We start from the raw sequence: 16636 nt of genomic DNA, 5'->3' as shown, positions 1-16636 counted from the left end.
CCAAAATGGATTTACAATCACCATGAACAAGATGAAACTCAATGCTGTATTTCTTATTGTTCTTGGGGTTGATGACTTTGAATCGCTTCTTGCCCAAGGGTTTGACCTCTGACTGGTTGTACATTACCAGGGTCACGGGGGTTTCTTCCAATTCACTCAAGCCGTTTTGGCCACAGAGCTTTAACACTGTCTCATCAGTCATGATGTTTACTGTTGATCCACTGTCTAACTGAAACTTTTCCTGGTTTCCATTGACCAGTAGGGTGGCAAAAACTTTGTTAGGGGAACGACTGGAGGCTAATGCATTAACCATCTCTTTCACTTCAATCTCGGCCACATATTCATACTCCTCATCTTCGGATGTGTAATCCACAGACAGCACTTTCTTCTTAGTTTCTTGGCAACACACCGCAAAATGGTTTGGCTTGCCACAATTCTTGCAAGATGTCCCCCAAGCAGGGCAGTTCTTCTTCGTGAAAGGGTGGTGCCTTGAACAAAACTTGCACTTGCGTTCTTGTGACTCGTTTTGGTTCTTCTCTGGAACCTTTGTCTTCTTTTTGTCAACTGTTTTTCTTTTGTCTTCCTTCACGAAACGGACATCCTCTTGATTCATCTCCTTTAGCTGCCTTGCTGATGTCTGCGAAGATCTGCAGATGTCTATACATTGTCCTAAAGTGAGCTTGCTTGTCTGCAGGAGCTTCTTACGAGCAGAATTGTCATTGATGCCCACCACCATTCTATCACGAATAAGTGAGTCTGTTAATGACCCATAGTTGCATGTCTTCGCTAATTTTCGTAATGCGGTGACATAAGCATCAACTGATTCATTTGACTCTTGGTCCCGACGGTTGAACACATACCTTTCATAGGTCTCATTGCACTCCCCAATGCAGTATTGTTTCATCTTTTCTAAGATCACTTCCGGGTCTTTTCTTTGGTCTTCGTTCTCAAACTCCATAGCATCAATGACGTCTAATGCATCAGAACCGATGCACGTAAGCAACGTGGCTGCCCGTCGTTCCTTATTTCTGCCCGGGTTTTCGGGGTCTTTTAGCTGAGCCGCGATTTCGTAATTTGACCACGCTCGAGAGAATCGTTGCCATTTGACAGGAAGATTTCCACCGCTTAAATCCATCCTTTCTGGAAGCGGTATATTCACAGGAACAGTTATCATCGAGGGTTGTGTACCCGAAGCGCCACCACCTTCTTCACTCATGGTAGGCGTAACACTTGTACAGAAATATCGACGGGAGAGTTCACAGAAAATACTTCAAAAAAACTCACCAAGTTGGCTTCCGGCGAGGCCACGAGCGGCAGTACTATGTGTGTTTCACTTCTGACACCATGTGGCGTAGTCTAAACGAGACTAAACGATGCTAACACAACGGTTTTAATGAAGCTCATAAAAGCCCGCCATTACTAGCCGTAATACAACAACAACATCCGGGATACATCTCATTCTACTGCGCAAGCCCGAAGGGCCTATGACATCATAACATCGTTACAGTGGCCGTTTGCCGTTGTGGAGAGGTGGCCATTGTAGAGAAGTTAAAATTAGAGTGGATGTATGGACTGTCCGCCGGGACCACAAGGTGGCCGTTGTAGGGAGGTGGCCATAAATGGAGGTTCGACTGTATCGTGCTATTTCCCTTATCGTGTGCTACCATAAACAGATTAACCTCTTTGCATACGGCTGGCGCGCCTGAAATCTGAATTGACCGATCAAGAATCAATAGGTGGGAAAAACTTGACTGTCTTGACGTCAGTGCGTAAAGTTAACAGGAAAGGCATTGAAATCAGGCAACGTTTCTTACTGGAGATACCATTAAATAATCACGAAAAGGGATTTAAAATTCCAAAAACCATATCAGATTGTAAAAAGTGAAAAATATGAAACATTTTGTGTCTCCAAGCTTCTAATTTATGTACAAAGGTAATTGAACGACCGAGCAATTGAGAATATGCGACCAATAGCCACCGGACAAATGGAAATAAGAATTCCTATTGGTGTGCTTTCCAAGAACTCAATATCGACGAGATTTCCGAGAATCACGACGCGTCACGCTTGATCACGCATAGTCAACCTGGCAATATCACGCTGGGAAATACAAGTAATGACCTAATTCAGAATGACACATTAAAGCGGCAAATGGGCATTAATGGTTGCTTATACTATGGTTTCCTTCCAAACAAGTGTTGCAGAGGCACAGACAGTACGTGTTAAATGTTACCAGACGAGCTCCACTGTTGATACAGAAATTATTCTACGTGCTGCGATGTGAGTATAAAAGAAAAGGAAAAAAAAAAGGACCAACGGCTCAAGGAAAAGGCAAATCACTCCAAATATTCAACAAATGCATACAAAAGAAGTAGAATTAAATCAAATAATTGTACATGTTACATCGTTTGTATGATCACACTATGTTAAAAGCGCTGAAAAACCGCTTTCCCTTACAACCAAATAAAGACTGTGAATGCAGGAAACACAGAAACGAACATGTTCGCTAAACGCTTGAAGGTTTTAAGTCGTGAAACCAGAAACTAGTGCAGTTAACTCTTACAATTTCTGATGCAACTGAAGTTTCATATGAAGTTAAATATAAACCGCACTAGACATACTTCAAATGGGCACGCGTACAAAAAGAAAAAGAGTTTAAAATGGACCACTTTCGATATATTAAAATTCAGCCTAAAACAATAGACCTCAGGACGAGGCTCTGGGGAATAACTACAGAGTTTGTGGGGTTTATTCCCCAGAGCCTCGTGCTGAGGTCTATTATGTTAGGCTGAATTTTAATATATCAAAATCAGTCTATTATCTTAATCTTATTTCATTGGCTAAGCCTTGTTTTCAGCCGGTTGGGGGTTGGAGAGGAATGTCGTTGGCGAATTTTGATCTGATGGTTCTCTGCTGCTTGTCGTATTCTCACTGCACTTTTTTCTCTGTGTTTGGAGTGTGATAAAACACAGTCTGTCGTGTTGAGATTTTACATAACACACTACCAGTTCGGGCTCCCTCCTTGTCTGTTTTTTTTTTTTTTTACTTTAAGATCGGAATTGAAGAACATAGTGACCACCAAACAGAAATTCTAAAGTTTGACCGGAGAGTTGCCTGTCGTATAATAAGTGAAGTAAATGGGGAGGGCAACTCTTTAGCTTTGACACAAATTTAGGCAATCTTTTGTCATTCAGAAAAATTAGCTAGGGTAACAAAACTGACCCAAATGATGTGTGATATTTGTAACGCTGATAGCAACAGATGCAAGCTTTGACGAGGTAAGACGTGATTACATTTTTTAACCACACTATTACTGCAGCACGCATGTAAAAATTAAATCGATTCAGATGAATTTATTACTGTGACAGACAGATGAAACAATAAGTGTTCTCTATCACGATGACACCTTGCTCATGAAGGCGTCGAAATTCCACTCCTCTCTAGATACTGAGGAGTCTTTCTACCCACAAATACAATTGCTACAACAACAAGCGCAAGCATTAACAGCTGTTTAATTAAACTCATTTAACTTTACACTCGTTCGAAGAAGTAAGTGGCAATTTAAGACTCGCTCACAACTGAGATCTCCAAACTGACGTGATAATACTACTAGTTCGTAACTACTTCGTTACTCAGTATTTATAACGTTAAAGGATGTTGCAATTTTTCATCAATTCTAATTAATTATTTACCTTTCTGAAACCTGTTTATATACAGTTCAACATACTCAAGAAGGCGTGGTCCATTTTAAGGTAATTTTGCAAAGTTCTGTGAATCTTGACGATAATATTAAACTCAATGACCTTTCTTTCTCAAAATCATTAATAATTCATCAAGTTAAACGAAAGAAAATCACAACCGTGAAGGAGGTTCGGATACCCGGTCTTAATTAGCATAGATTTTGACGATTTTATTTCTCCGTTTACTCCTTAGTTTTTGTTTCGATTGAGAAGATGTATCAAACGCTCGAGACAGTGTTTCATCGGCTATCCAAACACGGAATTTCGTCAAAAATACTCCGCTGCGCGTCGTATTTTCAACTCTCTTCTCGGATTTTGGATATCCTGATGAAAGACTGTCTCTCATGTTTGATATATTACTGGAAATTTAAAGGCAATGGTGTACGTATTAAATAGTAAGGGTATATGTAAAAGTAAAGAGTTAGACGGCATATTTTCAACTTTTTAATTACGCCGTTAAACAGTCCATCTCCGTTTAGCACGAGTTCAGTACTATTGTTTTCATGAGGGGTCATAGTCAAGCGAAAATTGTCTGTCCTGTTATTGATCATGAATTTCGTCATGTGGCATTGCCACAGTAGCTGAGTGGATCTGCAGACTACTTTTACAATGTTGCGATAAAAATCATTGTCAATAACAGGACAGACTTATGAAAAACTGCCGTCGATTTGTTTTTCACAATAACAAAATGAGAGAAGAGACAAAATTCATGTGCCTGTCGGCTTGGGCAGTTGATTCTGCCCAAGTGGAATTGTAACCACGCACCTGTGTGAAAAATAGCAGATCGCTTCAGTTATTTACATTTGAAATCAAACTTGGTCATCGAATAACAAAACAATTATTGATCTCTGACAAATCACGATATTTTGCTCAACCTTTTTCAATAACTGCTAAATATTTGCTTAAGCTTTCGAGTTTGCGGTGGAACTAAAACGACCTTGAAACTGAAATCTCGGATTTCACATTGAAAGCACAGGATTGCATCTTACTGTAATATTTCAATTGATTTATCGTCCCTTGTAAAGCCCTTATTTCCAAGGTAATTTCCCTCAAGTTATTTTGGAATTACTCTGGGTCTCGCAAATCCCAGGAGAGTCTAGTAATACCCAATCCCGTGACATAGATTTTGCTCACGTGAACAGCCCAAGCGACTTTACACGCATTTTTATCGTCCACGTCCAAATCTACACGCATGATAACATTACCCGCGGAAGAACTGGAACAATGTCTAAAAATAACTTGAGAGGAGTTAAATTGGGGACAAGGCTTATAAGGGGGATGAATTTGTTTACCCTTCACCCTCTCCCCTGACTGTAGATCAAATTAAAATTAACATTTTTGAATTTGTTTCAGAAGTACATCAAATGAAGCAAGTGAATAATTCACCCTGACGAATGACGGATCCAGGTGTGCTCTCAAGGAAAAAGACAAATACAGTAAAAACTCTCATAAAAGACCAAGTGGAATAAGAACACCCAGACTAAAATTTGGTCAAAAAAGTACCATATACATAAGAACACATTAAGCCTGAAAGATGAAAATTGTTCTTATATATATATAAAGTGTAAAATTTGATTTTCGTAAAACAGTGCTCAATACATCAGAGTAGAGCGAAGTATACAATGTGGGAGGAAAAACACAAATAAACTACAAGTTCATCCCTACAAGCCTGTTTCCTGGTTGCCCACTCATCAGGGGATTACAAGCCTGTTTCGTGGGCAACCACGAAACAGTCTTGTAAGGATGAACTTGTAGTTTATTTGTGTTTTTCCTCCCACATTATATATATATATATATATATATATATATATATATATATATATATATATATATATAAATTGGCTGCCAGTTAGATTAGAACAACCCACTAGGGTACAGTATTAAGTACAGTACTGAGTAGATCAATATATGTACTATACATTAATTAATTAAAATGTTGTGCTTGCACATTGATTTCATCTGTTGGTAGTCTATGCAATATTTAATTTCTAGAAACAATTTTAAGAACACCTTAAGAACATTTTCAGGCTGATTTTGTAGAAAAGACCTGATATATAAGAACAAAATCAGCCTGAAACCCCAAAACATGTGTTCTTTTATGCGGGTTTTTACTGTAATTTGTCTTAAAATTATTTCTTGAGGCATAATAGGGGAGAGCCCGAGCCCCGGGCTCTTTTAAATTTCCTTATAACTTCCTAAGGTACAATTGAACTCCAAGTGAAACTACTTTTAAGGTTGATACTTTGCATATTTTCAATCTCATTACAGGGGCAATCGGATCACGAGAAGCCGTGCAAGGCTAATTTGACGGTATATTTTGCTCTTAAATACATTTAATCGTGTACCTTTAGAGGTGTCTCACGTCCAAGCGATGTAGCGCGTCCGGCGTATAATGCACTGTTGTTACATAAACCGCTCTATCAAATTAAAGCTTATGGAGGACTACAGAGCTTGCTATTAGACTATACCAGGAGCCATAATCGGGGACGGAGACCGTAAGCGCGCGCCATTTCTAGTATTGGGGCTGTCCCTATGATATGGGACAATTTTTCTATTTTTAGAACAAATTGCGCCATCATGTGCGCCACACGCGCGTACATGCAAACTCGTCAAACAAAGAGAAACAATAAGAAATTATCAAAACAGGGTTTGGTTATGATTAAGCATTGTTTAAGAAACTCACAAATTAACTCGATACCAGAGTAAAGAGTTTTCTTACATAACTTTTCCTTACGGAACAAACGCAAAAACTTCGCGTACAACTAGCGCGAGCAGATATTATTCATTCACAGCGCGAAATCGAAGTAATGTTTTCGGCCCTGAAAAACTCACCTTTTCCATTAGTTCAGAGTATAAAACTACATATAAGAACCCTGGTTCTTAATCCCTGCCTTATTCCCTGCCATCGCTGTGAAAAATTTGCAAGAGAATCTCGCAACTCTCACCATATGACCACGCAACGTGACAACATCCACGCGAGAGCCCCCGACCTGTGCGTGGATCCGCGCGAATATATGACGTCAGGATGGCGCAATTTGTTCTAAAAATAGAAAAATTGTCCTATATCATAGGTGCGGCGGATCCCAAGACTTACGGTCTCCGTCCCCGATTATGGCTCCTTACTATACCAAGAAATTTGAAATAAACTGACTTTTCGAATGTCATGACCTCTAAAGCCCAGTTCAGACGCCGAACTTTTCATGAGCCGAACCAAATACATTGAATTAAGTACATGAAAAGTTCGGCGTCTGAATCAGTTAAGAACGGCTATTTGAATTTGGAACGGCCCAACCGTTCTTCCCGCCTAGCTCAGCCGGGAATTTCGGCTTTGGAACGGCTTTGATTCAGACGTCGAACTTTTCATGAGCCGAACCTAATGTCTAAATTATTATAACGTATTTCACAAGCAGTTTTTACTTTGCCTGAAAATCGCTGACATTTCGATGTGTTTTGGTTTAAACTAAATAAAGTTCGGCGAATTAAGTTCGACGTCTGAATCAACAGGTGTACTTTTGATAATTCGGGTCGGTCCAAATTGGAATTAAGTTCGGCTCATGAAAAGTTCGGCGTCTGAACTGGGCCTAAGTGCGAGCTTCCAATTCATACTTTGAAAGCTTTACATATACAGACTATATCCATTATGTCACTTTCCAAGTTTATTCTAACATTTCTAAGAATCACCGCAGCCTCATCAGGACACTGTTATGCCACACTCAGTACCACCACATCAGACTCCTCTGTCGTCGTATGTCTCGGTTGCAAATGGAAGACTCTCCTTTCTTTAGCTCCATCCTAATCCCGAGTCAATCACGCACGTACGCCATCCAAGCCAAGCCAGTCATTTTACGTTGCTAAGCACACATGATAAATTAAGCGTCTGATTTCTATCTTTGACAAGTTGGACATGGGTCAGTGGTCATGGGATGTCGCCAATCAACCCCATTGCAATAAAAGAGCTCCCTGCATAAACAAGAAACATGGCGTATTGCGCCACAACATAGCCAAAGTCCAAAACTGCGCTTTAATTCTGTTATTTCAACGTATTGATCAATACTTACAGGCAAGCTTGAACTGAAAAGTAGAACTTATAAAAATCATAAAGCACACTAAAAGTCTCAAGTAAAACAATAGCCCAAAGATTGACTAGACATAACCAACTGCAAATAGATGGAAGTCTGGATTCAGTTTAGGACATTACTTTCTCTAGATCTCTCCAGACTACTTTCACAAAAAGAGAAACTGAATATCAACGATGTCATGACTTCGTTAGACTATTATTTATAACTACAGCTTGAAGATCGTTACATTATTAGTTGCGTGAAAAACTTGAATATTGTTCTAGTACTAGGTCAACATTTGATGTTTCCGGGAAACCTTCTCCGGGACAAAAACCCGAAGACACCAAGCCGACCCTACTTTAGATCAACATTAAATTCACTCACCCTACTAATGGAGGCTGCATTCTTATTCGCTAGTTGGACGAGCTACAACTGATACAAGGTCTTCTCGCTTTTAAAGTTTGCATTACAGAAGTGATGTATCCATGCAATGCAAGGCAAACTCGTTAGAGTAGAAATATAGCTTTGAATATTCGAAGTTCCATACGCTTCCTCCATAATTTGTAACGATGCTTGGCATAGCGTTCAGACAACGTCATCAGCAACATTCACAGCGGGATTTTCCAGTCTAGTAGCTTGCTCGTCATTTCTCTCCCTTAATGCGATGAAATCATTCCAAGGAAAACAAAACACAAAGCCACCTACAATACCTATTGCTACCACCATTTGAAGGATAATTACGAGGTTATCTGACATAAACGTAACACGGAGAGATGTGGCTTGAATAGCTATAATTGTTCCAAAAAAAACGAGGTACACTAAAAACACAATTGTTTTAATCCTACGTACAGTCTTTGGTTTCGTAGCCATCAACATGAGGGTAGTGGCCACATTCAAGAGAGCCATAGCAATTTTAAACCCGCCGTAGCTGGCCCCGGAGGCTATCCCAATGTTAAAGACAAGCTTATAGCACACAACTTGTACAGTTCCATTCTGGATGGCAGCGGTGTTGCAATCAATGGGATCCCTCGAGAATGTCCTAAAGGCCTCCGAATTCCAAAGATGGTATTCAAAGCAGTCCTTAGTTTTCTCACTGTTTTGCTCGCAACTGTAGGTAACATCGAGCAGTAGTATTTGCCAAAACATCATTGCTACGTTGCCTATCATTAGGAGGCACAGTGCTAAGAGGAAAAAAAATACTTTTGACAAGAGTTCCTGTTCCTCTGTAAGATCTACATCCTTAAATATCCACCTAGTCTCGTCACTGTTCTTTGTTTTCTTCTTGATGATTCCGGAAAAGATGTTAGTGACAACCCAGCGCCTAAAGCGTTCACGACGGGACGCATCATTTCTCCCAACTACGTAAACCACAACACAGGAAACAGTGATGGAAACAATAGCTGGTAATAGGACAATAAGACTGTAGTATATATCCTTCATGATCTTCGATATGTTCAACGATCTTGCGAAGCTGCAACTCCTTGGAAGATTGGCAACGAGACACAAGAGCGACAAAATAAAATTCGATAGCACGTCAGATAAGGTAAAATATGATGACGTCATACTCAAATAGCCTCACCGAGGTTTTCGTCAAGTGGCTTATTACATGGAGCAAACGAGCAAAAGTAAATAAATTTTGATCGTCGAAATTGAGGTTATTCGCAACCGGTTAAAGTCGACAGCGAAAAGATGGCGACTACCGTAGCAAAAACGAAGAATCGCCGGACAGACTACAAACCCCATTAGGGTTTGGTTTCATTAAAAATAACTCCTTTTAGACTTAAAATGAAAATGTGAAACACCATTCTGTGGCTAAATGGTCCCAAAACTTGGAAAATTGTGTAGTACAGAATGTTAAAACCTTTCTGGCCGCCAAGTTATCGATCAGTGATGATTTTATTCGGCTAGCGTGAAGTCATATACAGGCCAGCAAATGATCCCGGCCCGCACATGATGCCCGGGCCGCAGATGATCCCCAAATTGTACCGCAAATGATTCCAGGACAGGAACTGATCCCCATATTGTACTGTAAATGATCCCAGACCGGAAATGGTCGCCACGCCACAGAAGATGGAAGAGTGAGGACTCAGGAATTTCGACAGTGGATTTAAAATTTATACAAACGGCTTTTTTTTTTTTACTGATATTCAGGAAACCGTGCACATCTGGATTTGATTCCAAAAGGTTAATTGCGTACTGAATTAGTCGCAATAAAGTTCAGGACACGTGAAAACCACAACCATTTATCGCTGGTGTTTGCGGTTTCGTTTTCTCACACTTAATTAATTGGCTTTTTCCTCAGACGATGGCAATAGTGACCGCTGCGCAAGCGCAGTAGTCACAAAAAGCGTTCTTGAGGTGGGGGGGGGGGGGGGGGGGCCGTCGATAAAACCAGGAACATGGAACATTCCGGAACATTCCGGAACATCGTATAATTATCATAATTATGCGAAAAATATGTAAAATTAAATTTTTAAAACTGAAATAAACAAAAATAAACTGGTATCAGCTTGAAATATGAAAAGATATTATTGGGGATAGGGGAGTCGGTAGCAGAGGTGTAGGGAGCGTTGGGTATTCATTCAACTGACCACAATGAGTGCAGGATCCTCTCCTTTCCCGCCAATTGGGTCAGGTCGCTTTTCAGCACTCTGTTTTTCAACACAAACATGGACGATTCTGACGATGAATGCCAGGTAATTCATTGCGTCTCCTTTTTTGAACCCTGATTTCTTCAACATCTGAGGTGTTTGTCTGAGCATCATACAGTTTCTTGTTAAGTCAGTATTCATAGCAGTTTTGTCCCCATTCCATCTTCATGTTGCTATTTATCATCCTCAGTTTTCGCGCCGCTCCGCTTGGAACGCCTGGCACTAGGACTCACTAAGTGCAGACTCAGCCTTTCCCGAAGCCCGAGTAACAAGCAAGTTATTATTAATAAACTAGTGGTAATCAAAGATTTATAGGGCAGCGCGTTCAGGCGCGGTTTTCGCATGTCTGGTTTACTTTGGTGGTGTTCGAATGGCTCGATAGAAAACTAAGTTTGATCGAATGTCAGATAACGATCTGCACGTGAATTTGAACTAGCGATGAATAGATTTAAGCCTGCGATAAAAGTATTTTTAATTTATTAAGTATTAACTCGTACGGGACAATCATTTTCCAAGAGATGTATTTGAACTGTTGGCGACACTTACAATTCAATTTCAGATCGCCAACACTTGTAACAAATATTTCTAGAGACAATAAAGTTCTGACCAGCAACCCCGCAAGAAAGCACGCGCGTCGCCAAATGTTTTTAAATTTTGTGTTTGTATTTGTTTACACTGTCATCAGAGGTCGAGCAGTCCGAACTAGTTTAGACAAGAAACTCGATGCCGAAGAGTTTCTATTTCTATCTCACGGAGAAACTATTCCTTCATGAGAAATCGTGTATACGCATATCTTTGTATTGACGTGATGAATTGAATAAAGAAATCACACTCGTGTACCCATACTTTTAGGTCTGATTAAGGAGTTCGAACGCCGCCACCTGAGTTTTCTGTGAAGAACGAAATCTGGAAATAAAGGACAGTCACGTGATTAAACTGACGGTGAACGACTGAAAGGAAGGGATTACTCTTCTTAGTTGTTAGCCTTCACTCATTGCAGTCACTTTCATTTTTCTTTCTTTTTTCCTTTTTTTATCTTTTTGTTTTGTTTCTATTTTCCGTGCCGATACCAGTTTATTTTTGTTTGATTTAATTTTTTAAAATTTTATTTTACATATTTTTCGCGTAATTATGATAATTATTCGATGTTCCGGGATGTTCCGCAATGTTCGATGTTCCGGGTTTTATCGACGGCCGTGTTTTAAAGTGAAATCAAAATCTTTGAGCTTTTGCGTTGATGTGAAATCAGCATTAAACTGTTTTTTAAGTGAAATGAACATCTCTGCGGTCACGCATTCTTGTGAAATCAACATTTAACTGTTTCTTAAGTTCGTCGGTACCCTATTTGTACACCTGGGTGGAGAGAGGCACTGTGAGAGTTAAGTGTCTTGCCCAAGAACACAACACAATGTCTCCGGCCAGGCTTCGAACCCGGACCGCTCGATCCGGAGAAGAGCGCACAAACCATGAGGCCACTGCGCCTCCCCTCAATTTCAATATAGAGGGTCATACATCAGGCCACGCTTGGAAGGAGGGGCGAAAGGAAATTCGACTTGCGATGGTCAACGGTTCACTTTGAAAAAGAGGCATGGCTGGGACCGAGAATATCTGTGCACTTGCCTAGCACTTCTTGGGGCTATTCATTTATAGGGTGAGGAGGGAGGGCACAATTTCCAAATGTGACGGGACGGAACGCTGAAAGCTAAGAAACGCTACAAGTGATGAGTTCCAGCGAAGATGATATCTAGAATCAAAACTCTTCCGCTGTCTTGTGGCGAATTACGGAGGAATGTATGGAGTCTACACGACTCTCTCAAGAAAGGATTGTTCTCCAAATGTCTTCTTTCGGTTTCACATGTTCACTGTTGTTTTTGTATCTGCTATCTTCTCTCACCATGGAATACCTCCTGAAATTATCGCATCAAGTCTTCGTCTCAGCAGAGTCCTGTCCCTATCATTTTCCCAAATCATCCCATAAGCGCTCAAACGGAGGCTACACGTCGGCGCCAGCCATCGATGGTCTTCCAAGTGAGGTATTCACCCAGAATTTAACCTGCGATTTTTGTGGAGGCGCGGTGGCCTCATGGTTAGTGCCCTCGTCCCCAGATCGAGCGGTCCGGGTTCGAGCCCTGGCCGGGGACACTATGTTGTGTTCTTGGGCAAGACACGTAACTCTCACAGTACCTCTCTCCACCCAGGAGCATAAATAAATGGGTACCGGCGAATTGTTGGGGAAACCTAGCAAATTGCGGGTGAGGGAGTGACCTGCGATGGACTAGCATCCCATCCAGGAAGTGTACAAATACCCCTTATCGCTTCATGCTATAGAAACCGGGATAACTTCCGCCAGCTATAAGCCAGTCGACTCCAAGGCTTCACTTTTACTGAATTTGGTGGATATTGCATGGGACTTGGCTATCTGTTTCACTGGCCGCTCCTGTTATGAGGATGTGGCCGATTTTGTTAACAACACTAAGTGAACGCATGTTTCAGCGGTTGGTACGAAAAAGGCTGTCGGTTTTATGCTAGGGACCGGATGCCGTTGGACGTGTGGAGGCTTGACTACAAACCACTCTGAAACTAGAATTCAATTTACCAAGTTGAGTTTTATTTAACATTTAGACCGCGTGTCCGAGTTTGCTTCCTAACTGTGGAACTAAGGCGCAGCCGAGTTGACTTTTGCTCACAGAAAATGAAGACGCGTAATTTAGGATAATAAGAATGGCAATCCTAAAAAAATAATTTCGTGTATTATTAAACAAAAAATAAAGAGTAACTTTTCTCTTTAAGGTCAGAGTACGTGTGAGGCTAACCTTTTAAAAAAAGTGCAAACATGCGTGACGTAGCGCCTTTAAAGTGAGTGTCTGCTAGTGGGAGAGAAGACAGCCCTTGTAAAATATAAATCGCCAAACCCTGGTACAGTCAAACCTCTCCATACGGACACCTCTCTAATACGGACAGTTTCCTATGTACCGACAAAATTCTCTTACATTTCCTCTGAAAAAAAAACGTCTATCACACGGACCCTCTCTAAAACGGACAACGGACATTAAATCTCGGCCCTATAGGGGGCAAATTCATACAAATTTAACCTCTTTATTACGGACACTCCAGGGTCCAGGTGTCGATAATTTACGGTATGCACCATTTCCTGTCATTACAGACTTTTTCAATTCTTATATTTCTACAGCAGGAAGGTTTTTTATGTTACTCTAGTTACTGTTCGCTGCACCTGTAAACTATAATACGGTGTGGTTCCTAGGTGCACTATTTCGTTTTGTTCCAAAATTGGCATGTACAGCATGTAACTGAGATGTACAATAAAGTTAATCAAGTTGGATTCAGAAATTCACAAGACACTGACTTTTGGGCCTTATTTTGGTTAAAAAACACTCTAAACTGTTAGTGCTGACTTAAAAGTTATGTAATCATAGTGACCTCTACAGGGACCCCTCTCTGATAAGGACACTTCGCTTTGTACCTTACTTCGGTGTCCGTATTAGAGGTTCGACTGTATTCTAGAATCTTTGCCAAAATTATGTTCGAACGTCAGATAACAGACAACTACGTTGGAATTTTTTTTAATGTTGAAATGCCAGCTCTATATTCTGACCTGTTAAAAACTCGAGCCGTTTAGTTATTACAATTGCGCCAAAACAGTCCATCTGTAAGAGGGAGAGGATAGAGGAAGTGGAGAGAACGATCACCGCCATGGCTCAATCACTTTGGTTATATGTAGACAAGTTGTGAGACTTCAGGATTGGTCGGTTAGATATTAACTTACTCATAACGTGTCTGTTCCTTTGCTTAAGGTATAATGAAAGTTACATTCAAACCAAGTGAAGCGTACCCCTCAAGATTACATTAATGAATTGATTATTTGAATGTTGACCTTGCTAGACGTTAATTTCAAGAGTACAATAATGAATTGATCATTTGAGTATTGAACCCGCTAGTCGTTTTAAGAATATGGCGAACGGGTTCAATATATATTCAAAAATATCAATTCATTATTGCATTCTTCAAGTGATTAGCGTTGTCAATATTCAAATAATCAGTTCATTATTGCATTCTTCAAGTGACTAGTGGTTTCAATATTCAAATAATCAATTCTTAATGTAATCTTAAGCTAGGATGCCCCTCACGTGGTTTGACTGTAAGTGCGTTGTGAGTCGTAAATGAGTGATGGCTTCCGCTTTTAAACCAAAAAAAAAACGTTATAAATGGGAATGATCATAGTAACTAATTCTGGAGTCAATAAAGCTACCGAGGTAAAAAAGCCCCTTACTTTTGCCCATCGCTTCCGCATCACTTCATTAGTACGCAAGGTTAAAGAGTGGTCACAGCTCACTGGACTAAGACACTAACAGGTAGAGAAAGCAATCGCCAAGGTGTCTGAATTACGCCGTTCGTAAACAGTTCATCATAGAACGATGAAGGAAGGTTGGTACGTGGTTATCGCCGCATTACCAGCCTTGGTGACAGCTTATGGCCCGTTCATGATTCTCCTCATGGTGGGCTATAAGCTGAAACAACTTCGGCGTTGGGTAGCGACCTATGCATTCTACCGCGTCATCCAGGCGAAAGCTGATGATCTTGGAGTGAAGAGATGGTCGTTTAAAGACATCGACCTCACAGACGAGGAGAAGATCTTGTCCAGGGTTACCTGGAGCTTGTTCGCTTTGTTCCTGCTGATGTTTGGCGGTGTAGTGCTATTATTTTATACACTGCTACTTCTTGAGGTAAGCTTCAAGTGCGAGCCCGATAATAAGGACATGGATTGCTTTAAGCACATGATATGAAACTGGGAGACGATTAAGAACTTCTCGAGGGTAGCAGTTGATTGCAACAGCCCAGAAGCAAGGAATGGAACCGTACGGGTGTTCTGTTATGAAATCGTGTTCAACTTCGGCTTAGCCGCGGGTGCAAGCTACGGTTCATTCCAAATAACCATGGCTTTCCTAAATTTGGCAACGACTGCTATGCTGGTGATTAAACAAGCAAAGACAATATGCAAGATAAGACTGTCTTTTGCAGTACTGACCTTAGTTCTTGCGGTTGGGTTCGCGGCTGTTCAAGTGTCCCCTTTATATTCCCATCTGACGGTTGATGACTGGCATTTTGCCCTTCAAGGTATGGTCTCTGTACTGACCGGAAATCTGTTCGTGTTTGCCATGCCTTGGAAGAACCTGATCGCGTTAAAGACATCTGTGGACAGCCATCCATCCACTAGACTGCGAGCAGTCATTCCTTTCAGTTCACCAGGCAGCGATCTCGAAGAAGAGGGAAGTCACGAAGAGGTGGGAGGCCACGTGGAACATGGCAGGAGCGAGCAGCAGGGAAACCACGCAGAGGTGGGAGGCTGGCAGGAGAAAGGCAGGGGCGAGAAACAAAGGAGCCGTACAGACAAAGGAAGTCACAAGGGACAGCGAAGCTACAAGGGACATCTGCAGCAAGTCTTCCAAAATCCTACCGCGGAACCCGTCTGACTGTATGTGCACTTCGTAAGGTGTAGGATTGATGTAAAACCAACGGTATATACATTACTGATCATATGGACGGTATGCGTTTTATGTACGGAGCATGCTTCCTTAGCATTAAGGATACAGCAATGAAAGCGAATAGCCCAAGGCACAGACAGTTTGACTAATTTGCATTATGATACTGCCTGAAGTTTCTGGAAGCATTGTCGCTATAGCGGCATTTCATATTTATCTTGATCTAGAGATCGTAGGCTCTTATAAGTACTATTGATAATATGCTATAACATAATACCAGCATGGTGTTACAGTGGCCTTTTTCCAGTCGTGGTATTGGTTTCCATGCTACTTGTATGACAACGGAATAGATCAGACTCATTCTCTGGCGTTTCGCACTTCTGCGGCGGAGGAGCCGAATTTCGAGCTACTGGTGACGAACGCGAAGCGTGAGCAGTGCAAGGCAGAGGATAGTATATTTCTGAAATAGCCATAACAGATAATTTACTTAATTTCGAGTGTTAAAATCCCACTAGAAATTGCGTCTGGCAACAGCAGCAGGCTATAACTATACAATTGTAATCCAATGCAATACGCTCAAGTCCATGGCAACAGAATACGCCCAAGTTAGGAAATAACGGTTAAGTTAGTTTCCAACCCGTGTATTGTAATTACAGGAACTATTTAAATAAAACAACTAAGTGACTCATAT

The 16636-nt window shown here is 41.0% G+C and overlaps 3 protein-coding genes across 3 annotated transcripts; 2 read left to right on the top strand and 1 right to left on the bottom strand.

Moving 5' to 3' along the window:
• Positions 1–7740: 7740 nt before the first annotated feature.
• On the bottom strand, positions 7741–9392 carry LOC149096866 (uncharacterized). Its single transcript, XM_089280336.1, has one exon. The coding sequence runs from the start codon at positions 9357–9359 to the stop codon at positions 8382–8384; it is 978 nt and encodes a 325-aa protein (XP_089136462.1). The 5' UTR covers positions 9360–9392; the 3' UTR covers positions 7741–8381.
• Positions 9393–14829: 5437 nt separating this feature from the next.
• Positions 14830–16633, top strand: LOC149096864 (uncharacterized). Its single transcript, XM_089278883.1, has one exon. The coding sequence runs from the start codon at positions 15400–15402 to the stop codon at positions 15934–15936; it is 537 nt and encodes a 178-aa protein (XP_089135009.1). The 5' UTR covers positions 14830–15399; the 3' UTR covers positions 15937–16633.
• Positions 14881–16633, top strand: LOC149096865 (uncharacterized). Its single transcript, XM_089278884.1, has one exon. It carries the CDS (start codon positions 14881–14883, stop codon positions 15247–15249), a length of 369 nt encoding a protein of 122 aa, XP_089135010.1. The 3' UTR covers positions 15250–16633.
• Positions 16634–16636: the final 3 nt, after the last annotated feature.

This window comes from Orbicella faveolata, unplaced genomic scaffold, assembly GCF_042242905.1.
Source record: "Orbicella faveolata isolate gen_17 unplaced genomic scaffold, um_ofav_v1 contig_47, whole genome shotgun sequence".
Lineage (NCBI taxonomy): Eukaryota > Metazoa > Cnidaria > Anthozoa > Scleractinia > Merulinidae > Orbicella > Orbicella faveolata.
Note: the sequence above shows the minus strand (reverse complement) of the source record. Positions and strands in the feature narration are given on the sequence as shown.

Bases quoted from the DNA above. Each gene is read 5' to 3' on its own strand.
- LOC149096866 (XM_089280336.1), bottom strand. From the start codon at position 9,359: ATGACGTCATCATATTTTACCTTATCTGACGTGCTATCGAATTTTATT.
- LOC149096865 (XM_089278884.1), top strand. From the start codon at position 14,881: ATGAAGGAAGGTTGGTACGTGGTTATCGCCGCATTACCAGCCTTGGTG.
- LOC149096864 (XM_089278883.1), top strand. From the start codon at position 15,400: ATGGCTTTCCTAAATTTGGCAACGACTGCTATGCTGGTGATTAAACAA.